Source organism: Bombina bombina, chromosome 6 (assembly GCF_027579735.1).
Source record: "Bombina bombina isolate aBomBom1 chromosome 6, aBomBom1.pri, whole genome shotgun sequence".
Taxonomy (NCBI): domain Eukaryota; kingdom Metazoa; phylum Chordata; class Amphibia; order Anura; family Bombinatoridae; genus Bombina; species Bombina bombina.
In genome coordinates, this window is record NC_069504.1 from 131,937,908 (window position 1) to 131,963,863 (window position 25,956).

General features: G+C 40.0%; 1 protein-coding gene across 2 annotated transcripts in view; it reads right to left on the reverse strand.

The window, feature by feature from the left end:
* Window positions 1-25,956, reverse strand: part of CERK (ceramide kinase) — a 349,026-nt gene that overhangs the window by 73,504 nt on the left and 249,566 nt on the right. For both annotated transcript variants that reach the window (XM_053716616.1, XM_053716615.1), the window contains 2 exons: window positions 24,003-24,108; window positions 4,509-4,585 (listed from right to left, as the gene is read on the reverse strand). In XM_053716616.1, coding sequence (XP_053572591.1) covers window positions 4,509-4,585; window positions 24,003-24,108 — 183 coding nt within the window. The remainder of the gene's footprint in view (window positions 1-4,508; window positions 4,586-24,002; window positions 24,109-25,956) is intronic.

Below are 25,956 nucleotides of genomic sequence, written 5' to 3' on the forward strand. Positions count from 1 at the left end.
TATTTGCCCCATCATATCCATGTTTTCATTTGATGTTTTACCAGCTTCTTACCCATATAAACTATCAGTATACCAATGCCCCATCACAAGGACTTCTGAATGCCATGAATATTTTTTGGAATGCTATGGTGGCATCATTTGTGGGGTATTTATCAGCCATATGACTAAAATATAAAAATGTTATAAAGAAAACATAGCACAAAACCAGTTTATAAAGATGAACTATCACTTTGTTTTATATAGTGTATAAAAAGGGTGTGTTACAATGAAAAATAAAGAATGGCTCTCAGTAGCACAACACCTACTACGATTTCTGTTGCCAAACTTCCAGTAATAAGGCGATCTGCCAGACCCATAATTGCCTTTTGTTTCCAAAGACATCTGGATGAATCACCCATGACATTTTTGCCAACTACTATAAATCCATTAGTCGTTGTCCATATTAACCTTGTCACTGGCAGGAGATGGGGTTAATAATCAGCCCTACATTTTGAAAGTAATATTATGCAACTCAGCACCAGGAGGTGTTTGCATTACATCACAGAGGTGAATAAACAAGGTAAAACAAATATTTTGCCCTTGCCTCTAGATGAGCTAATTATGTGACTTCCACCTGTTCTGTAATAAGAGATTTCAGACAATAATACAAGTAATTTACTGTCCATCTGCTACAGTCAAGGGCCGATCCCCTTCATGTTCCCACTAATGCAGCATGTTTAGAAAGGTTTTATTTTTCTGTGGCTCAATTCATATTTCAATAAAAGGGGAAGAGGGAGAGTGATGTCTGGCTGACATGCAGATGGATAATGTTTTTTTTTAGGCAGCTTAATCACCTGTTTCATATGCATGACAACCACTGGATGAATATTTTGTTACATTTTTAGCAATAAATAAATATGATAAACATTATTGAAGTTGATATATTTTCTGCACATATTTAAAGGATATTAATGGTAACTAGAGATGCTTTATAGCAGTGAAGCAAAGTCTGCTTATTGTCTAAAGAAGCTGTAATCTCACAGGAAATAACAGCCATCTATACTCCTTTTAATAAGGTATGCTTTAATAAAGGGCAATTATTATAGTGTTAAAATTACATGTTTTAAATTCATTAGCACATGTAATTGTATCACTATCGACCCTGTAATGCTATGTGTTTAACCCCTGCAAAGGTGTTAAACTCATAGTTTAAGTACCACTCAAGAGCCACAGAGAACGGTTGGGTTTGTGTAGAAAATGACACTGAGCCAATAATCAATGCTAATTGCATAACCCAGCTGTCCAACTACTGCTATAGACTGGTAATTTAGCTCTCCACTTGTAATCTAGCCCTATTGTGTTTAATCCCTTAGCAGGGGTTAAACACATAACATTTCAGGATCACTAGTGTTAAGATGATGTGCTCTAATGAATTAAAGCATGCATTGTTTTTTTCATTATTATGGCCCTTTAATGGTACTATAAGTCTATGTATGTGTCATTAGAGTATATGTAGGTGTCATTAGAGTATATGTATGTGTCAGAGTATATGTAGGTGTCATTAGAGTATATGTAGGTGTCATTAGAGTATATGTATTTGTCATTAGAGTATATGTAGGTGTCATTAGAGTATATGTAGGTGTCATTAGAGTATATGTAGGTGTCATTAGAGTATATGTAGGTGTCATTAGAGTATATGTATGTGTCAGAGTATATGTAGGTGTCATTAGAGTATATGTAGGTGTCATTAGAGTATATGTATGTGTCAGAGTATATGTAGGTGTCATTAGAGTATATGTAGGTGTCATTAGAGTATATGTAGGTGTCATTAGAGTATATGTAGGTGTCCTTAGTGCATATGTATTTGTCATTAGAGTATATGTAGGTGTCATTAGAGTATATGTAGGTGTCATTAGAGTATATGTAGGTGTCATTAGAGTATATGTAGGTGTCCTTAGTGCATATGTATTTGTCATTAGAGTATATGTAGGTGTCATTAGAGTATATGTAGGTGTCAGAGTATATGTAGGTGTCAGAGTATATGTATGTGTCATTAGAGTATATGTAGGTGTCATTAGTGTATATGTATTTGTCATTAGAGTATATGTAGGTGTCATTAGAGTATATGTAGGTGTCATTAGAGTATATGTAGGTGTCATTAGAGTATATGTAGGTGTCAAAGTATATGTAGGTGTCATTAGAGTATATGTATTTGTCATTAGAGTATATGTAGGTGTCATTAGAGTATATGTAGTTGTCAGAGTATATGTAGGTGTCAGAGTATATGTAGGTGTCAGAGTATATGTAGGTGTCAGAGTATATGTAGGTGTCATTAGAGTATATGTAGGTGTCATTAGAGTATATGTAGGTGTCAGAGTATATGTAGGTGTCATTAGAATATATGTAGGTGTCATTAGAGTATATGTAGGTGTCATTAGAGTATATGTATTTGTCATTAGAGTATATGTAGGTGTCATTAGAGTATATGTAGGTGTCATTAGAGTATATATAGGTGTCATTAGAGTATATGTATTTGTCAGAGTATATGTAGGTGTCAGAGTATATGTAGGTGTCAGAGTATATGTAGGTGTCATTAGAGTATATGTAGGTGTCAGAGTATATGTAGGTGTCAGAGTATATGTAGGTGTCAGAGTATATGTAGGTGTCAGAGTATATGTATGTGTCATTAGAGTATATGTATGTGTCATTAGAGTATATGTATGTGTCATTAGAGTATATATATGTGTCATTAGAGTATATGTAGGTGTCATTAGTGTATATGTATTTGTCATTAGAGTATATGTAGGTGTTATTAGAGTATATGTAGGTGTCATTAGAGTATATGTAGGTGTCATTAGAGTATATGTAGGTGTCATTAGAGTATATGTATTTGTCATTAGAGTATATGTAGGTGTCAAAGTATATGTATTTGTCATTAGAGTATATGTATTTGTCATTAGAGTATATGTATGTGTCATTAGAGTATATGTAGGTATCATTAGAGTATATGTATGTGTCATTAGAGTATATGCATTTGTCATTAAAGTATATGCATGTGTCAGAGTATATGTAGGTGTCAGAGTATATGTAGGTGTCAGAGTATATGTAGGTGTCAGAGTATATGTAGGTGTCATTAGAGTATATGTATGTGTCATTAGTGTATATGTATTTGTCATTAGAGTATATGTAGGTGTCATTAGTGTATATGTATTTGTCATTAGAGTATATGTAGGTGTTATTAGAGTATATGTAGGTGTCATTAGAGTATATGTAGGTGTCATTAGAGTATATGTATTTGTCATTAGAGTATATGTAGGTGTCAAAGTATATGTATTTGTCATTAGAGTATATGTATTTGTCATTAGAGTATATGTATGTGTCATTAGAGTATATGCATTTGTCATTAAAGTATATGCATGTGTCAGAGTATATGTAGGTGTCAGAGTATATGTAGGTGTCATAGTATATGTAGGTGTCAGAGTATATGTAGGTGTCATTAGAATATATGTAGGTGTCATTAGAGTATATGTATGTGTCATTAGAGTATATGTAGGTGTCATGTAGGTGTCAGAGTATATGTAGGTGTCAGAGTATATGTAGGTGTCAAAGTATATGTAGGTGTCAGAGTATATGTAGGTGTCATTATATACCATACCATATATACATTATATTATATATACTTCATCTTACACCACTCCACCACACAAACACTTGTTATTGTATCAAATATTAAAATATCAGCCTAAAAACAAAAAATTTTTTCTCCTCATTATTACACTGACTCCGAAAATTTGAACAAATACGTTGAGCCCTGCCTCAAAGAGAAATTGTCCTCTGAAATATCCACCACTTAAAACGAAGATCCCCATAAAACTAAAATAATCCCTCCAACTGCAGTGCAAAATGTTGTTTGACCTTTTTTTAAAAAAAACAAAACATATCAGCCTCTGCTCTCCACCACCCAATAAAGCTCTTTCCCATAAGACTGTAGTTGCATATGCAGAATGTATAGGCTGCGGGATTCCTGCTTTTAGTCTTTTTTTTTTTTTTTTAAGGTGTCACAAAAGTAAGAATGAATATCTATTAACATATAAACAGAATCCACTTAGCACAATTTATGAGTCACTCTAGTAGCCAGGAGCTACCAATAAGGGATGCAATCCATTACGTGCCCCCCCCCATACGTTAAATGCCAATACCAGTAGCTAAACTTCTTATTGATAATCCATTCAACACCACAAGCTATGTAAATATTCCCTTCTGCATCATACTTTACGTGCATCTTGTGCACTTCTTAATTTAAATTACTGTCACAGCTGAATAGACTTATTTGGTGAACGTAAATAAACATAGCTTCTGTTTGTGCACGGGGGGGGGGGGGGGGGACTTCCACAAAAGGCTTAACAGTTGCTATTAACAAAATAAAATCATGTTTAGATCAACAGATGTATAACTCTGCATGCAGATATGCTTAATTAGGAAAATTACTGTATGTAAAAACAACACAAAGACAAGCAATGTCGTTTTACCTTTCTGTTGCAATCCACACGACTGTTCTCTCTGCTTCGATTCCAGATAGTTGCTACTTTGCCTGCAAATGTAGCACCTAAAAAAGAATGATTATAAAATAAAGGTAAGTCAAACTCTCTAAACCGCAAACACACACACACACACTGAGACAAATACAAACCTATATTATCTGATGAACGAACAAATATCCCTGAAATGTCAAAATAATTGTGACTTGTGTTTAAAGGGACAGATTACCCCAATGTTACATTATTTGAAAGTGATGCAGCATATCTGGAAAAAGACAACTAGAAAATATCACAAAAAAGGAAGCTATTTTACCTCAAAATTTCTTAAGCTGTGTGGAAGTGTTCATTAGTGCTGAGTTTGCAAATTATTTTGCTATTGTAAGATGTCACCATGATCTTGCAATATTTAATAGTAAACTTCCTTAAAGGAATAGGAACCCCAAAAAAACATAAATTATGCTTACCTGATAATTTTCTTTTCTTCTGACGGGAAGCGTCCACAGCTGCATTCATTACTTTTGGGAATTCAGAACCCGGCCACCAGGAGGAGGCAAAGACACCCCAGCCAAAGGTTTCAAATACCTCCCCCACTTCCCTTATCCCCCAGTCATTCTGCCAAGGGAAAAAGGAACAGTAGGAGAAATAGAGTGAAAAAGGTGCCAGAAGAACAAGAATTTACTGCCGCCTCATAGACAAAATGCGGGCGGGAGCTGTGGACTCTTCCCGTCAGAAGAAAAGAAAATTATCAGGTAAGCATAATTTATGTTTTTCTTCTTAAACGGGAAGAGTCCACAGCTGCATTCATTACTTTTGGGAAAACAATACCCAAGCTAGAGGACACTGAATGCAATCAAAGGGTGGGTACAAAATGCGGCCCCTTCGAAAGGCATCAAAGCCTGAAATTACTCGACACCCTAAAAAAATTATAAACAACACGAATAAAAAAAAAAAAACGGAAACCCAGGTAACTGCACATCAGTTATATAACCTGCAAAGCTGTGCTAGAGATCACTCAGACCCAGAGTCTGCTGAGCACAAAAGCCTCCAAGGAGCCAGCCCAGCGGCTCCCGACTCCCATGAAAGTACCCCCGACCTAAAGGTCAAGAACCTCTATCTACCCCCGAGAGGGAGAATAGATAACCCCATAAGAGATCCAAAGGACCATCCAACACGGGCTCAAAAGAAACAGAGCAACCCAAGATTGCCACAGTACCCTTGCCCAGGGAGAAAAACTCTTTAGAAGCACATGGACCAGAAAAGAAGTCCATACTCAGGATAAAAACTTCACTAAGATGACCCGAGGGCCACCCTCATATCCCTGACACAGCAGCACACACATAAGGTGCTCCAGAAAACCGTGAGTTCCCTGTTGCATCATAGTCAAGTCGAAAACTCACAGGCTAGACAAGCAGAGACAGGATAACTATCCCAGCAGCTAACAAAGAGCTCTCCAAGAGAACCTCAAGGCACCTGAAACAAGAACTCACGATGACCAGCCTCCAGGCAGCAAAGCTGACCATAAGCCATCGTGGGACTCAACCCACCGAGTAACGCCGAAAAATTTCGGCAACAGCTCCCGACCGGAAAATACTGGGCTCCCAGGAGCATCCCCTCCCAGCAGCAGACGCCACCAAAGAGCGATGGACATCAAAAGTCCTGCCACCGGAGGGGAGGACAGACTCAAGAAAAGAAACTGGTCAACACTGCATCGATCAAACCAATCCCCGACCTTCCCTCCAGGATAATGGTCACAGCCCAAAGGCTAGATGAAGACTGAAGACAAGAGTCCCAGACCTCTGGAAGAAAAAGGATGTATCTACGAGGAAGCAAAACCCCCAAGTATAACTCTGAATGCTACTAAAACCAGCATGCTACTGTGAGTCAGGACAGCAACTTCATGCTCGGGTCCGAGAACCCCTACACTGCTGTCTTCCTTAAAGAGGAACACGTCCCAAAGAGAGTACTCAGACCCCAACATTCAAATACCAGAATCCAGAAGATAACAGGAGCCTTACCTGGGTTAAAACCCACAACCTCCTGCTTCAGGAATGGTGGAGCAAACCACTACTCTATTCCAAGATTCTGAGTACGCAAGCAAGGGAAAAAAACCCTACAAGGCAAGAAAAACAAGGACCCACAGGTCGTCACAGATACTGAGGTATCTCCAAATAAAGGAGAACACACAAGAACCCATCCCCCACCCTAGGTGAGAAAAGATGGAACTAAGCAACAGAAACCACCCTACCAATAGAGGCTAGAACCTTTGGCCAATATCGCCATCCCAGTTGAATCAACACCTTGAGTCTACAAAGAAGCATCAAATGCCCCAGAAGACCAGTAGGGGCCTATCAGAGAGACCTTAAACTTAAGCCTCAAGCAGATATGAATCTCCCATGAGAGACAGAACCTCACCCCCTTCAAAGGGACACGTGGGAATCCAAACCCTATGGTTAAACAGAACCATCCATGCCTGATCCAAGTAAGAGACATGTCCTGAGCCAGAGTCCTCGAAAAACAGAATCGATTGAAAGATCTAACCTCCTGAGGAACCCTAAGCTGCCTCCTATGAGTAGGAGCGCACCATCTAAAGCCCCTAGACTTACGGAATCTAGCAACCGCCTTAAACCCAAGAGTCTGAAAGAACTGCTAACCAGTTTGATAATTGGACACCCAGTACCCCTGGATGGCAAAGTAAGCCTTGTAGAAAGGCTTAGCTACCTGATCCACATGGTGGAGAGAATAAATGGTCATCTTCCTGACCACAGAAAGGCGAAAGACTGTAACCGACCTCGGACCTCCACTCTTAAGCCCGAAGGCTAGATCTGCAACCAGGTCAAAGGAAAACTCCCTAGCGTCGAAAGACCTAGGTATGACCAAGGGTAGCTCCTATATGGAGAAGATGACAGTTTACAGAGATCCTTGCAGGACCGGTCTCCCTAAAACAGGGCAAAGGCTGGGAGCCTCGCAGCTCCTCGCAGAAAGGTAGGATAACCCTTGCACTCCATGTACTAGAGTAAATGTCACACAGAGCAAAGGAAGAAGGACATGCCCGCACTTCCAAAAACAGATGACCCAACCCAAGACGGGAAGGAAAGAGACTGCCACCGCAAAAGTAATGCTATTAGGCTAAGGAGTCAACATCTGGAAGAAACCGCAAGTGAGGACGCTAATCGTTCACACTCAGAAAGCTAGACCACGGAGGTCATTCACATCTCCCAACTCCAAAGGAATGGAAACTACGGTTCTGGGTCCCCAGGGACCTTTAAGAAACATGATGACGTTTGAAAAAGTCAGACCCGTATCCCAATAGAATAGCCAGAAAGGCCAACTTAGATCGGAACTTACAACCCTCCGTCCATAAGCATTGGATCTACACACTAGGCCCCATACCTCAAAGTAGGACCAGAGCCTGGAGTCCATATCAATAGGCCAAAGTGACATTCAGAACCCATGATTCAATCAGCACCACGAGGGTGACATGAACCCAAATAGCAGCAGAAAGCACCCAACCAGTACCTGCCTGATATAAGGACACTCCAGAACTGTTTAAGGTCCAAGAAAAATCGACCAGAAGGTTCGCTAATAAGACTAGAAAACATAACTTTGGTATTCAAAAGTACGCAACTTCCGGGGAAGTGCCCATGCGACCACAAAATTGCAAGTATCGGTTCCAGAGAAAGAACGTTCCCAAAATGGAATTATATCAGATATGAGCTTAATAAAACACATCAAACACATCCTATCCGGATCAAAATAAAAGTAAGGCAGCACCCGCGGGTGAACGCCCAAGGTGAATTAATACGCCAACAGAACCAGCCGATCAGAGGCCCCATTCACCCAAGCTCAGAACTGGAACCGAAACATAAAGAAAGAAAAACTGAGGCGTCAAGGAGATTAGCTTCATCCCCAAACGTCTAAACCAGCTTGCCATCCAGCATCTAAGGCCTCAGATTTCTCGGCCCACTAGGACTGGAATCCTCTAGCACCACCAAAACATGCCTTAAAAGGACAAAAAAACATGCCAGCCTATAACGGAAGGCAAAATCATCCCTCGCCGGAAGCCTCAGAGGCCAACGCTTCCCCAGTAGGCCGAACTAAATCAGGTGATCCCACACCCGATGGGCCCTGGTTAACAGAACATGGACAATATATTAAAAATATTTCACTTAGGAGATATAAATGAGCCAGCGCCATAGAAATGGCCATGCGGAACTGTGCCGTAACCTCTGGAGGAAACAAGCCACTTTACGGAGAAGGAATAAAGGCAATAGGGACACCTGCTTGCATAACAAAGAAAGGTTCTGGGGCACGCACCTCACGGGACATGGAATCCTCAGAGGCGGATGGCTCAACGCACTCTAAGGTCCCTGATTCGGGAGAAGAAATTACTCTAGAACGGCAATCAGAACATAACTGATGGGCATGTATAACCCGGGCCATTTCATATTCATCACAAGATGCATTCTCTGTATCGTAGACATCCGTGTATAAGAAATCAGAATCCTCCATAATCTTGGGATTACAAAAATGACAAAAACTAACTGGCACCATTTTTAGACCCCCAAAGGCTGGGGCACTCACCACCTCCTGTGAACCAGACAACCCACGAGCAGACTCTCTCTGTCACCACACAGTCAGCATACGGAAGTGGAAAACAACGTAACCGCACCTGGTCACGAGGTGCACCGTGCCAGTCACAAAAAGGCACGCAATGTCAAAAGATTGCGCCAAATTATGATAAGGCAGTTATGTTCCGAAAAGCCATGAGCCTAAGTATTACTACACATCAGCAGATAGAACCATATAACAAACATGATTAAAGTCCCGCTTGTTCAATAAACCCAATTTAGGAGATATTAACCTATGATTCCTATTAAAGATACTGGGACCCTACCTTCTCTTGTTAACATCACATTCACATAATGAAATAAAATGAAACAATCTTACTGGAATCAATGCCGTGGAACAGGAACACGACCCTTCAAGTGGGACAGATAGTAGCCTTGCTTCTGACATGAACTTGAGTGAACAAAAGCAGGCACGAAACTTGTCAACACTGATTGCCAAGGAGCTGTTAATATGGAAAGACTCTCCCTGCATCTCCGGATTCTAATCTTCATCCATGCTCCCACTGAGAGGCTGATAGGATTACTTAAAACTCCAGTCCCATTTCGAAGAGTACAACCCTCCATAAGGGACTCTCTCGAACTCCTGACATTTCTCTGCCAACCTCCAGTGACGAAAGGCAAAGAATGACTGAGGGATGAGGGAAGTGGGGGAGGTATTTGAAGCCTTTGGCTTGGGTGTCTGACTCCTCCTGGCGGCCGGGTTTTGAATTCCCAAAAGTAATAATTGATGCTGTGGACTCTTCCCGTTTAAGAAGAAAAAAAAACTTTCCATGTTTTAAAACATCTTATCTAGTTGTTAAAATCAGCAAGTAACACATATTAGCTAATTTTTATACCTTACATGAAATTTGCAAACAAAAATAGAAATTTTGCCAAACCCTTCTTTTAGTTCATTATGCAACTGAATTAGCGACTTCTACATAGGTAGAAAAATGATGGTGTCCTTCGTGCATTTACACGAACGTATGCGCATATCGAACTCTCCTGCAGTGTGAACCCCCACATCATCAACACCTCACCGAATGCCAAGATTGAGGAGAAGCATTGACTTAAATATTCTAATTAATGGATCAGTGCTGCACCATCATTGGAGGTAGGGATGGAATACATTATCTCTAAATCCAGCCTACATTTAGCATACAGGTAGCATATCATAGACCAATATTATTAGTTAGAGTGTATATATAGTAATTGGTTTATTTCTTTTTCCTAACCATGACACATATATTGGAAAACGAACAAGTACGGTTAGGTAATAATCATTATAATAAACGTAACATGGAAGTTAAATTCAATTCCCATATTAATATAGGGAGAGTAGTACACAAGATCATTTCACATATATACACAACATATAAAGTATATTGTTACTCTATTAATATCTATAAGTAATAGATTATTATTGATCTCATTATGTGGGCCCTTTTGCTATCTCTGCAAGTAATGATCATTTTGATTTTAGATGTTGCTACATCTTTAAGGGTTTATAAACATTAGTACATGTATTTGCCAGTATGACAAGTGTATTTACGTCATTTGTAGACTGTACATGATTGGTTATTCAGCCCTTAAATGTAACAGCAATTTTACTTGTGCCCAGCATTTATGAGTAAGCGACTAAAGGCGCGAAACGCATAAGAGTGTTGAGCCCCTCTGTTTGTGACATGTATCCTGAGTTTTAGTGGATTAAAGACTACATTTTTTATTGTTGCTCTGTACGTTTACGTTTATTTTTAGCATATCAGTTTGTCTACATTTTTTTGCTTTCTTCATATAGATGCTACAAAAAAACACCATATCAAAGATGTGTCCTGATTCTTCACATCAATTGGCTTCTTATCAACAAATGTATAACAACAGATGTATTAGGAAACATGAATATTCAGAAATTACCTTAGGTAGGAATTTAGAGGCTGACCAAAAAACTAATTTGTCTAGGTGAAAGACTTGCTAAGCTAAACACAGCACAATTTATAGAGTGTTACCTAGCCAATTATCTGGTTGCAGTACTAGCCAAAAGTAAGAATGCCATTAGTGAAAAAATACAGAGGGATGTTTTGCTCAATGTCATAAAAACAGAAAAGCTCAAAAAACTTTAATGACTAAAGACCAATCTTAATCTGAGGCTAAAGATTGTATTTGGGTTAAATATGGGCTGCTGCTTGAAATTATGGTTGAGCAATATATATTTTTCCCAGTAAATTTTATTTTCCAATAACAGCTAATGATAAAAAAAAACATTAAATATGAGTTTTAAACAGATATTCTGCATGTTACTTTCCGGTTTTTGGTAAACAGACAACAGTAATGTCCAAAAGATATGTTTCTATCCATTCCAGATGGCCTGAAAAATGCAGAGGAGACAGATGAGCTCATATGCATTCCAATACAATTATAGGGAAACATAACTTGCTTGGATTCCAATAGTACTGAATACATTTATTCTGTAAGTCTGCTCTCCACCCTAGAGAACTGGAATCCATGGTCAAGCTTAAAGGTCAGATTTGAGGCTTTAATTCATCTGTCAGTGCTATTAGGGTAAACTTAAAGGGACAGTCAAGTCCGAAAAAAAATTAATGATTCAAATAGGGCATGTCATTTTAAACAACTTTCCAATTTACTTTTATCCCCAATTTTGCTTTGTTCTCTTGGTATTCTTAGTTGAAAGCTAAACCTAGGAGGTTAATTTGCTACTTTCTTAGCCCTTGAAGGCCGCCTCTGCATTTGACATTTTTTCACCACAAGAGGGTGTTAGTTCATGTGTTTCATATAGATAACATTGAGCTCATGCACGTGAATTAACTGAGGAGTGAGCACTGATTGGCTAAAATGCAAGTCTGTCAAAAGAACTGAAATAAGGGGCCAGTCTGCAGAGGCTTAGATACAAGGTAATTACAGAGGTAAAACGTGTATTATTATAACTGTGTTGGTTATGCAAAACTAAGGAATGGGTAATTAAGAAATTATCTATGAAAAATTCTGGTGTTGACTATCCCTTTAAAAATAAACAATTACATGCATAGGACCCTGTACATAAGCTATTATCTGATGTATACTAAGTTTCCATAAAGTGAATAAAGAATCCTACAACTACTACCGCATTCTTGTGTACAAGCCCTAAAGTTTTTTGTTTGTTTATTTTTTTAACCAGTGTGTATAGGACACATTTAACAGAGTGATAGAGAAGGTAAATAGTTATGCATTGTATTCACTTTACAATAACACATTGCTAAAGAGAAGTTATAAAACAAAGCAGATTATCTTATGCCTATTGGACGTAGGTACTACGTCATACGATACTTTGCCCAAGTGTATTACCGCCAAAAGCTCCATTTTATATATCCCCTATATTAAGGCCAAATGCCCCATTTTATACACGAACAAAAGATAGAAAACCTCAAGTGTATTATGGCCAAAAGCGCTATTTTATACATGGGCAAAAGATGGAAACTTTATATTAAGGCCAATGATGTGGTGATGACGTGGGTGGTATGTAACACTATGGCCTCTAGTTATCAAGCCATCAACCTCAAATACGCTGGAATTCCGCAGCGTATTTGTGGCAAGGCTGATTTGCCTAAGTTATCAAGCCCTGCTGCCCGGCAAAAGTAGAATATAGTGACGTAAGCTTCGATCCGCCGGACTCAGTCCGACACAGATCGATTCTTACGTCACTCCAGATGTTCCGAACGCAAGTTCGGCACAATCTGACTACTTTTGGGAGTTATCAAATGACTACCAAGTATGCTCGGCACTTCTCCGGCCCAGCGTACCTGGAGGCGGCGGATCCCATAGGAATCAATGGGAGTCTGGCCATAGCGAAAGTTCATGTTCGCTGCTGCCCGACATCCCATTGATTCCTATGGGAGATGTCTGCACCTAACACCCTAACATGTACCCCGAGTCTAAACACCCCTAATCTGCCCCCCCCCCTACACCGCCGCAACTAAATAAATGTATTACCCCCTAAACCACCGCTCCCAGACCCCGCCGCAACTATAATAAACTGATTAACCCCTAAACTGCCGCTCCCGGATCCCGCCGCCACCTACATAATACCTAATAACCCCTATCCTGCCCCCCCCCTATACCGCCGCCAGCTATAATAAATGTTTTAAACCCTATCCTGCCGATCCTGTACGCCGCCGCAACTAAATAAATTGTTTAACCCCTAAACCGCCGCTCCCGGACCCCGCCGCCACCTATATTAAACTTATTAACCCCAAATCTGCCCCCCTACACCGTCACCACCTATAATAAATTTATTAACCCCTATCCTGCCCCCCCATACCGCCGCCATCTATATTAAACTAATTAACCCCTAAACCCTAATGCTAACACCCCCCTAACTTAAATATTATTTTAATAAATCTAAATAAAAATTACTCTAATTAACTAAATTAATCCTATTTAAAACTAAATACTTACCTATAAAATAAACCCTAATATAGCTACAATATTACTAATAATTATATTGTAGCTATTTTAGGATTTATTTTTATTTTACAGGCAAATTTAAATTTATTTTAATTAGGTACAATAGCTATTAAATAGTTAATAACTATTTAATAGCTACCTAGTTAAAATAAAGACAAATTTACCTGTAAAATAAAAACTAACCTAAGTTACAATTACACCTAACACTACACTATCATTAACTAAATTATTCCTATTTAAAAATAAATACTTACCTGTAAAATAAACCCTAAGATAGCTACAATGTAATTAATAATTACATTGTAGCTATTTTAAGATTTATATTTATTTTACAGGTAACTTTGTATTTATTTTAACTAGGTAGAATAGTTATTAAATAGTTATTAACTATTTAATAACTACCTAGCTAAATGAAATACAAAATTACCTGTAAAATAAATCCTAACCTAAGTTAAAATTAGGGGTTAATACATTTATTATAGTTGAGGCGGGGTCTAGGAGCGGCGGTTTAGGGGTTAATAACTTTATTTAGTTGCGGGGGGCTCTGGGGGCGCCAGTATAGGGGGTAGAACAATGTAGTTTAGTGTGGGTGCTTAGTGACAGCTTACCAATAAAGCTGGGAAGAGCAGCGAGATCGGATGAGTGATAACTATCACAGTCCGCAGCTTTTTTGATAACTTTGGCTAGCGTATTCAGGTCCGTGGCGGAGATGTGAGGCGAGCTTAGGCGGGCGTATTGGGGCCGGCGAAGGCAGGTAAGTAGACGGCTTGATAACTAGAGGCCTATATGTCATTAACACGATAACTCATGTTCACGTAAAAATAATATATTGCTAGTGATGGATAACGCACAGCAACTAAAAGCTTTTTTTTCTTAAAGGAATAGTATAGTCAAAATTAAAACTTTCATGGTTCAGATAGAGCAGGCAATTTTAAGCAACTTTCTAATGTACTCCTATTATCAATTTTTCTTTGCTCTCTTGGTATGTTCATTTGAAAAAGCAGGAATGTAAGCATAGGAGCCGGCCCATTTTTAGTTCAGCACATGGGTATCCCTTTCTGATTGGTGTCTAAATGTAGCCACCAATCAGCAAGCGCAACCCAGGTGCTAAACCAAAAATGGACCGGCTCCTATGCTAACATTTAAATAAAGATAGCAAGAGAAAAAGAAAATTTATAAGGGACAGTCTAGTCCAAAACAAGCTTTGATTATTCAGATAGGGCATGTAATTTTAAACAATTTTCAAATTTATATCTATCACCAATTTTGCTTTGTTCTTTTGGTATTCTTAGTTGAAAGCTAAACCTAGGAGGTTCATATGCTAATTTCTAAGCCCTGCTTCCAGACGCTTTCAGTGTATTGCAGTGATGCCTCAATATTGAGGCACCCTGCAATACCCTTTTTTAAGCAATCGATGCAGAGAGAGCCATGGTGCCGATCATTGGTGGTGTGGGAGGGATAGCAGGGAGGCGGGTGGCGGGCCACTGGAGCATTTCCTGTAAGGGTGGAAGAGAGGTCCAGGAGCGGCATTAGGGGCGCTACACTATGGAACAGTTTTAGTGAAATGGAAGGAGAGAGGGGGATACGTTTTGGGAAAGTGATTGGGTGGGGGGGGGTAGGGTATTGAGGGGGGGCAGCTACACTACAGGAAAAAAAAAAACAGAATTTATGCTTACCTGATAAATTACTTTCTCCAACGGTGTGTCCAGTCCACGGCGTCATACATTACTTGTGGGAAATGTTCTCCCCCACAGGGAAAGGCAAGGAGAGCACACAGCAAGAGCTGTCCATATAGCTCCCCCTCTGGCTCCGCCCCCCAGTCATTCGACCGACGGTTAGGAGAAAAAGGAGAAACTATAGGGTGCCGTGGTGACTGTAGTGTATAAAGAAAAAATTTTTCAACCTAATTAAAAAAAACCAGGACGGGCCGTGGACCGGACACACCGTTGGAGAAAGTAATTTATCAGGTAAGCATAAATTCTGTTTTCTCCAACATTGGTGTGTCCGGTACACGGCGTCATCCATTACTTGTGGGAACCAATACCAAAGCTTTAGGACACGGATGAAGGGAGGGAGCAAATCAGGTTACCTAAATGGAAGGCACCACGGCTTGCAAAACCTTTCTCCCAAAAATAGCCTCCGAAGAAGCAAAAATATCAAATTTGTAGAATTTGGCAAAAGTGTGCAGAGAAGACCAAGTCGCTGCCTTACATACCTCGTCAACAGAAGCCTCGTTCTTATAGGCCCATGTGGAAGCCACAGCCCTAATAGAGTGAGCTGTGATACGGTCAGGAGGCTGCCGTCCGGCAGTCTCATAAGCCAAGCGGATAATGCTTTTCAGCCAGAAAGAGAGAGAGGTAGCAGTAGCTTTTTGACCTCTCCTCTTACCAGAGTAAACGACAAACAAGGATGAGGTTTGTCTAAAATCTTTTGTTGCTTCTAAATAGAACTTTAAAGCACGAACAACATCTAAATTGTGTAATAAACGTTCCTTCTTTGAAACTGGATTCGGACACAAAGAAGGAACAACTATTTCCTGGTTGATGTTCTCGTTGGAAACAACTTTTGGAAGAAAACCAGGCTTAGTACGCAAAACAACCTTATCTGAATGGAACACCAGATAGGGTGGATCACACTGCAAAGCAGATAATTCAGAAACTCTTCTAGCAGAAGAAATAGCAACCAAAAACAGAACTTTCCAAGATAGTAACTTGATATCTATGGAATGTAAAGGTTCAAACGGAACCCCTTGAAGAACTGAAAGAACTAAATTTAGACTCCAAGGAGGAGTCATGGGTCTGTAAACAGGCTTGATTCTAACCAAAGCCTGAACAAAAGCTTGTACATCTGGCAAAGCTGCCAGTCGTTTGTGCAACAAGACGGATAATGCAGAAATCTGTCCTTTTAGAGAACTAGCTGACAATCCTTTATCCAAACCTTCTTGGAGAAAGGAGAGAATCTTTGGAATTTTAATCTTACTCCAGGAGAATCCTTTGGATTCACACCAACAGATATATTTTTTCCATATTTTATGGTAAATCCTTCTAGTCACAGGTTTTCTGGCTTAGACCAGAGTACCAATCACAGAATTTGAAAACCCACGCTTGGATAAAATCAAGCGTTCAATTTCCAAGCAGTCAGCTGCAGAGAAACTAGATTGGGATGTTCGAATGGACCTTGTACTAGAAGGTCCTGTCTCAAAGGTAGCTTCCATGGTGGAGCCGATGACATATTCACCAGGTCTGCATACCAAGTCCTGCGTGGCCACGCAGGAGCTATCAGAATCACCGAGGCCTTCTCCTGTTTGATCCTGGCTATGAGCCTGGGGAGGAGAGGAAACGGTGGAAACACATATGCTAGGTTGAACGACCAAGGTGCCACTAATGCATCCACTAAAGTCGCCTTGGGATCCCTGGATCTGGACCCGTAGCAAGGAATCTTGAAGTTCTGACGGGACGCCATTAGATCCATGTCTGGAATGCCCCATAATTGGGTTAACTGAACAAAGACCTCCGGATGGAGTTCCCACTCCCCCGGATGGAAAGTCTGACGACTCAAATAGTCCGCCTCCCAGTTGTCTACTCCTGGGATGTGAATAGCAGATAGATGGCAGGAGTGATTCTCTGCCCATTGGATTATCTTGGTTACTTCCTTCATCGCTAGGGAACTCTTTGTTCCCCCCTGATGATTGATGTACGCAACAGTCGTTATGTTGTCCGACTGAAATCTTATGAACCTGGCTTCCGCTAGCTGAGGCCAAGCCAGGAGCGCATTGAATATAGCTCTTAGTTCCAAAATGTTTATCGGGAGAAGCGACTCTTCCCGCGACCATAGGCCCTGAGCTTTCAGAGAGTCCCAGACCGCGCCCCACCCCAAGAGGCTGGCGTCGGTCGTGACGATGACCCACTCCGGTCTGCGGAAACTCATTCCCTGAGACAGGTGATCCTGGGTCAACCACCAGAGAAGTGAGTCCCTGGTTACCTGGTCTACTTGAATTTGGGGAGACAAGTCTGTATAGTCCCCATTCCACTGATTGAGCATGCACAGCTGTAATGGTCTTAGATGAATTCGAGCAAAAGGAACCACATCCATTGCTGCGACCATTAGTCCTATTACTTCCATGCATTGAGCTATGGAGGGTTGAGGAATAGAGTGAAGAACTCGACAAGCTTTTAGAAGCTTTGTCTTTCTGACGTCTGTGAGAAAGATCTTCATTTCCACAGAATCTATTATTGTTCCCAGAAAAGGAACCCTTGTGGACGGTGACAGTGAACTTTTTTCTATGTTCACTTTCCACCCATGAGATCTGAGAAAAGCCAACACAATGTCTGTATGAGCCCTCGCTTTGGAAAGAGACAACGCTTGGATTAGGATGTCGTCTAGATAAGGTGCTACAGCGATGCCCCTCGGTCTTAGGACCGCTAGAAGGGACCCTAGCACCTTTGTGAAAATTCTGGGAGCGGTGGCTAAACCGAATGGAAGAGCCACAAACTGGTAATGTTTGTCCAGAAAGGCGAACCTCAGGAACTGATGATGAGATTTATGGATTGGGATATGCAGATACGCATCCTTCAGATCCACGGTAGTCAAAAATTGACCCTGCTGGATTGTTGGTAAGATTGTCCGAATGGTTTCCATCTTGAAGGATGGAACTCTGAGGAACTTGTTTAATATCTTTAAATCCAGAATTGGCCTGAAAGTTCCCTCTTTTTTGGGAACCACAAACAGGTTTGAGTAAAACCCTAGACCTTGTTCCCCGGAGGGGACTGGGTTTATCACTCCCATCTTTGATAGGTCTCTTACACAATGTAAGAATGCCTGTTTCTTTATCTGGTCTGAAGATAAGCGAGACAGGTGGAACCTTCCCTTTGGAGGAAGTCCCTTGAATTCTAACAGGTATCCCTTGGAAACTATCTCTAGTGCCCAGGGATCCAGAACATCTCTTGCCCAAGCCTGAGCGAAGAGAGATAGTCTGCCCCCTACCAGATCCGGTCCCGGATCGGGGGCTACCCCTTCATGCTGTCTTGGTAGCAGCAGCAGGTTTCTTGGTTTGTTTACCCTTGTTCCAGCCTTGCATGGGCTTCCAAGCGGGTTTGGGCTGGGCCGCGTTACCTTCTTGTCTAGCGGCAGTGGAGTTATTAGCTGGTCCGTTCCTGAAATTGCGAAAGGAACGAAAATTAGACTTGTTCTTAGCCTTAAAAGGCCTATCCTGTGGGAGGGCATGGCCCTTACCCCCAGTGATGTCTGAAATAATTTCCTTCAATTCCGGCCCAAAAAGGGTCTTACCCTTGAAAGGAATATTCAGTAACTTAGTCTTGGACAACACGTCTGCCGACCAGGATTTTAGCCAAAGCGCCCTCCGCGCTACTATAGCAAAACCCGAGTTTTTCGCCGCCAATTTCGTTATTTGAAAGGCGGCATCCAATATAAAGGAATTAGCTAACTTTAATGCGTGAATTCTGTCCATGACTTCTTCATAGGAAGTCTCTTTCTGGAGCGACCTTTCTAGTTCTTCGAACTAAAAGGACGCCGCTGAAGTGACAGTAATAACACACGTAGCTGGTTGAAGGATGAACCCTTGCTGAACAAAAATCTTTTTAAGCAATCCTTCCAATTTTTTATCCATAGGATCTTTGAAAGCGCAGCTGTCCTCTATAGGAATAGTTGTGCGCTTCGCTAGTGTTGAAACAGCTCCCTCAACCTTCGGGACCGTTTGCCATGCGTCCCTTCTAGGGTCTACTATGGGAAACATTTTCTTAAATATAGGAGGTGGGGCAAAGGGTACACCTGGCTTCTCCCACTCCTTTTCCACTATGTTCGCTACCCTCTTAGGTATTGGAAAAGCGTCGTCGTGCACTGGGACCTCTAAAAATTTGTCCAATTTGCACAACTTCTCTGGTACTACCATGGAATCACAGTCATCCAGAGTAGCTAATACCTCCTTAAGCAAAGCGCGGAGATGTTCTAGCTTAAACTTAAATGCCACTAGATCAGGTTCTGCCTGTTGAGAAATTTTTCCTGAGTCTGAAATTTCACCCTCAGACAGCCCTTCCCTCACAGCCAATTCCGATTGATGTGAGGGTAAAATAGATAAGGCATCGTCAGCGTCTGATTGTTCATCCTTTTTATCTGTATTTAAAACTGAACAATCACGCTTTCTCTGAAAAACTGGCAGTTTGGATAAAAGATTTGCTTTAGAATTATCCACTACTGCTGATAATTGTTGCATAGAAATAAGCACTGGCGCGCTAGGTGTCACCTGCGCGGGCAAAGCTGGTGTAGACACAGAAGGAGAGGATGTAGATCTATCCCCACTACCTTCATTAGATAAATCATCTTGGGCAACATTATGAAAAATAACAGAGCTGTCCTGATTTTGTTTGGACGCTATGGCGCAATTATCACAAACACTCGAAGGGGGAACCACATTTGTCTCTATACACACAGAACATAGGTTATCTGATGGAACAGACATGTTAAACAGATTTAGGCAGGCAAACAATGCAATAAAAACGATTTTAAACAAAAACGTTACTGTCTCTTTAAATAATAAAATGACACATTTATTTCTGAATGTTCAAAAAACTATGAAGGCAATATCCGATTTTTCTGAAATTTGGACCCCAGTGTCTTAATGCTTAGAAAGTATTGCACAGCAAATATGGAGACTCTAGCTCTTAAAACAAGCAAACCGGAGCTAATTGTTGGATTTAACCGTTTTTACACACCACAATCCCAGCTACAGCCTTGCTGCAGCTTTTTACCTTCCTTAGGGGTCACCATTCACAGAAAAAAGCCTTTTGGAGTCACTTTCTGAACCACAGGACCCTCTCACATGAATCTGCATGCACTGCCTTGAAATTCAACTGCACAGCTGAAGTGCCAAAATGAGGCTTCCTCCCTCAGCACACTAGAGTGAAGGGGCCTTCCTGACTAGATTTAGGTGTCTAAAACAAGCCAGATCAATAAAAAAACGTTCCCAAGTGTATGTGAGCTTATAAAATATTTCAAATGGTATAATATTGTAATAAAAAACAATCGATTTAGCCCCTAACAGTGTCTACCAGCATAAAAAACAAAAAGGGGAAGCCTGTTATCTTTTTTGCTGAGGTGAAAGAAAAATGGCTTACCGTTTCCCCTGAGGGGAAAAATGACTGTCATCTAGCATTAGCCTGTGTTGTTAGAAGGAGACTAGTCATACCTGAAGCAGATGAGTCTGCAAACTGTTACCCCCAACTGAAGTTCTCTTGTTTCAACAGTCCTGCGTGGTAACAGTAATGGATTTTAGTTACTTGTGCTAAAATCATAGCCCTCTTAAACAGAAATCTTCATCACTTTTCTGTTATAGAGTAAATAGTACAAGCCAGCACTATTTTAAAATAACAAACTCTTGATAGAAGAATAAAAAACTACAACTAACACCACAAACTCCTCGCCATCCCCGTGGTAGATGCTACTTGTTCAGAGCGGCAAGGAGAATGACTGGGGGGCGGAGCCAGAGGGGGAGCTATATGGACAGCTCTTGCTGTGTGCTCTCCTTGCCTTTCCCTGTGGGGGAGAACATTTCCCACAAGTAATGGATGACGCCGTGGACCGGACACACCAATGTTGGAGAAATGGTATTTTTAAAAAATGAAAGCCTAAAAATTGAAGAAGAAAAAAAGCCTAAAATTTAGCAAACTGGGTACTGGCAGACGGCTGCCAGTACCCAAGATGGCAGCAAATAGGTAGAGGGGGGAGATTTAGAGAGCTGTTTGGGGGGGGGGGATCAGGGAGGTTGGGGGTAAGGGCATATACTACATTGCAGAACATACATAAAAAAAAAAAACTCCCCCCACTTATTTTTATACTGGCAGACTTTCTGCCAGTACTTAAAGGGCCATAATACCCAAATGTTGAAACACTTGAAAGTGATGCAGCATAGCTGTCCCTTTAACTTCCATGGAAAAAATTGAAAGAGCTGTTGCTCTCTGGCCCCAAACATGTGTCAGATCTTGAAGTGTCACATTATGGAGATAGTTACCGAGTGTCAGTTCATTTGAGAAAAATAGGAGTTAAAGGAACATGGAACTCAAAAGTTTTATTTTATAATTCAGACAGAAACCAGCAAATTGGAATGTTGTTCAAAATTGTATTATCAAATTTGCTTCATACTCTTGGTATCCTTTCTTGAATCAGCCATATACGGACAGCCACCAAACAGCAGCTAGTAGTACATTGCTGCTCCTTAATCTACCTAGTTATGCTTTTCAACAAAGGATACCAAGATAATTCAGTAAATCAGAGAACGAATAAAATAGAAAGTTGTGTAAAATGCCATGCTCTGTCTGAATCATGACAGTTTAAAGGGATATGAAACCCAAACATCTTTTTTTGAGATTCAGACAGAGCATACAATTTTCAAAAAGTTTCAAATTGACTCCAATTATCAAATTTGCATCGATACTAAGGTATTCTTTGTTGAAGAGATACCTAGGTACGTGTCTGGAGCATGACATGGCAGTAAGTAGTGCAGCCATCAAGTACTCTTGCAAATGGATCACATTCTTGCAAAACTGCTGCCATATAGTGCTCCAGACACATGCATGCTCGTGAGTTTACCTCCCTGCTTTTCAACAAAAGATAACAAGAAAATGTGATAATAGAACTAAATTAGAAAGTTGTTTAAAATTGCATGCTCTATATGAATCATGAAAGAAAACATTTGGGTTTTATGTCCCTTTAATTTTGACTTTACTGTCCCATTAAAGGAACGCTGTACCATGGATTTTTCTTTGCATAAAAGTTTTGTAGATGATCCATTGATATAGCCCATCTGGGAGTGTTTTTGTAACAATGTATAGTTTTTTAGCTTATTTTTTGATAACATTGTGCTCATTTTCAGACTCCCAACCAAGCACTAAAAGTATCAGATGTAGACTCAAGTCTGCAGACTCCTGCTTGATCCCGTTTGTGCAATGGGTCTTTTCATATGCAGGGGAGGGTCTGCTCGTCCTGTTTCCCAGCCCCTTTCAGTGGGGGTCCCAGCCTAACCTCATCAACGGTGCTAAACTGGGAGCTTCTAAGTAAGTTTTTAAAATGTTTTGTACTGGATTTTTAGATCAGTATCTGTGCATATTCTTCTTTATGGTATTGTCTATTACATGCAGTATTAACTTTAAAGGGATATGAAATCCAATATTTCTCTTTCATGATTCAGATAGCACATAGCATTTTTAAACAATTTTCCAATTAACTTCCATTATCTACTTTGCTTTATTCTCTTAGTATCCTTTGTTAAAAGCAGCAATGCACTACTGGGAGTTAGCTGAAAGCCAATGAAAAGATGCATATATGTGCAGTCACCAATCAGTAGCTTCTGAGCCTACTTAGGTATACTTTTTAACAAAGGATACAAAGAGAACAACACAAATTGGATAATAGAAATAAAATTGAAAGTTATTTAAAATTGCATGCTCTATCTGAATCATGAAAGAAACATTTTTGGGTTTCATGTCCCTTTAAGCTGCATGTATAAGTCTGCATACACAGTATCCTCAGAAAGGATTTATCATCATTGCCGCCTGTAATTGCCACTTGCGATGCTGCATCACATAGCAAAATTATCAATGCATAAGAGGTTTCTTGTACAATGCCATCTCTCTTCCGGCTAAACCAATTGCGCAAGAAAAGGGCATGTAAATCCCCCCAAACTAGCGCGTTTTGGGGTTATTGATCTCACCACCTCTGAAGCAGTTTATGTTTCTTAAATATGTGGCTGCAGGCTCCGCATAGTCTCAAAAGCTGCAAATGCAGCTTCATAAATTGACCCCATACACTAGCATATGCATTTTAGAACACAAAAACCAAACCAAATATGAAGAAGTGTGAGACTTACTGTTGGGGAAAAGTGGTAATTTTTAAATGATTTTATTAAAAAATATATATATACATGTAGCCCTCAGTTTAGGTTCCAGAAGGAATGGTTGTAAATCGAAACTGTTGTAAATTGAAACCCAGTTTATAATGTAAGTCAATGGGAAGTGAGGGAGTTAGGTTCCAGGCCCCTCTCAAAATTGGCATAAGTAACACCTAATATAGCTCAGGTCTGGTTAAACTGATTAAATTCAGCTTGCTTGGCTTGCATATCTTTGCTGCAACACAAGCGGACAGCTCCACCTACTGGCTATTTTAATCAATGCACTGCTTCTCAATGCTTTTCAATAGCAGTCACATGACTGAAAAAAAAAAGGTTGTTATTCTGAAACGGTGCAAATTGAACCGTTGTAAACCGAGGGGAACCTGTATTATGAAAAAGTCTGGATTTTGGAATTCCAGATTTGGGAATTTGTACCTGTATTTATAGAACAGAAAAAGGTATGTAATATGTAAACATGTCTATCAGGGATCTGATCGTGGGATCAGATGAATTACTACTCACCCAGACCTGCAGCAGATTTGATCCCTTGGAGAACTCAAACAACACTTTGCTGGTTGGAAAGTAACAGTCCCTTCATAATAATGATGAGCCAAAAATGTCTTAAAACCTAAAACAAACAAACATTTTATAAATTAAAATATCATTATACGTCATTTTCATGCACATGCTAATGAGCATGTGGACAAGTTCACAATGTGTACATATGCTAGCCTGTGATTGGCTGATGGCTGTCACATGATACAGAGAGCAGGCAAATGGGAGGGGGGGGGAATAATTTTGTCAGAAAAAAATCTTTTGCTTATTTGAAATTCAGAGTGTTATTTCATTTATCTTTTTATCACGCATTTGTTAATTATACAATTCTACTGTATTTAAAGGTCCTTTAAAAAGACAGGGAACCTTATTTTTTTCTTTAACCCCTTAATGACCACAATGTACCCTGTATGTCACTAGTTGTTAAGGGTTTTTTCAGGACATAATAGCACAAGTCTAGCATGAACACGCTATTAATGCCCTCCCTCCAGCAGGCTTTGTGGAATAGAGCAGTCTCAACGCTGGTGGCAAGACCGCGCTATAAAACAATCAAGTCCCAAAAAATGTCCAGCGACATACAGGGTATGTCGCTGGTCCTTAAGGGGTTAATTGGATAGAACATACAATTTACTTCTATTATCAAATGTGCTTCATTCTCTTGTTATCTTTTGCTGAAGGAACATCATTGTACTACTGGCAGCCAGATTAATACATCTAGTTAGCCAATCACAAGAGACAAATATGTGCAGGTACTAAGCAGATAGCTACCACTAGTGTAGGATATGTGCGTTTTCTTTTTCAACAAGGGATACCAAGAGAACTATGCACATTTAAAAATAGAAGTGAATCTAAGCAGGTTCTATAGTACAATCACGGATGTATTTGTAATGACATCATTATGGCGCAAACTTTTAATTGTACTACGGGTGAGATAATTGCACTAAGGGAAATATAAGGAGATTGTATGTTATTATTTGTACACACAGTTGGTGGGTGGATGGTCTTGAAAAAGGTCCAGGTGACGGACCATAAGTCATGTTTCTTTCCAGCATTCTGTCACTTTGCCACACTTTGTTTTATCCCCAAGGGACCTTGTGTCAGCTGCACTTAAGACTGTGTAATCTCCCCAAACTGATGGGGAGGGGTGCAGAGAACACTTTCTTCTACTCATCTCTTGCCAGTAACAATTACTTAAAAGATCTCAATATGCTTATACCGAATAACCCCTCAATGAACATAAAAAATATATAGCGGACATTACTCTAGTCACAGTACACCCCCGACCATGCATATAAGCTAAAAAAGAATTGAAGTAAGTTAATAACAGTCACCATCTTCGGGGTTAAATCAAATATGGAGTATTTCTCTCCCAGGCACCAGAAACTGAAGATATAAGTTTGCCCAGAATTGGAGGTAAATTATATGAGGGAACGAAATACTGAGTTTTTGATTTCACTCTAGCTTTATCTCAGAAGAATCCAATAAAGACTAATGTGTTTACCCTACTCAAACATAAGAATCCAAAAGTCTTCAAGGTGCTGATGTCTATATCATAAGATAATTCCATTTTCTTCTAGATTTCTTGATTAAACTGACTTACTCTGTCCAAAAAAAAAAAAAAATTCACGGGTATTTGTTAAAAAGTTACTGTTCATAATTGGCTTCCATAAGCTAAGGAAATACAGCAACATTGATGTGTACTATTGTGTCCACCTAAGCTGACATACAAGGTATTTAGCCAAACCTAAATAAATTATTTATTTACAATCAATTATATTTCCTTAAAAAAAAATATGGTATGGTATGGTAAGCAGAGACATCTGCAACCCAGATTTTATTTTTTTATTTTATAAATAAATACATCAAACAATATTTTAAGGGACAGGAAACCCCAATTTTGTTCTTTTATTGGATAGAACAT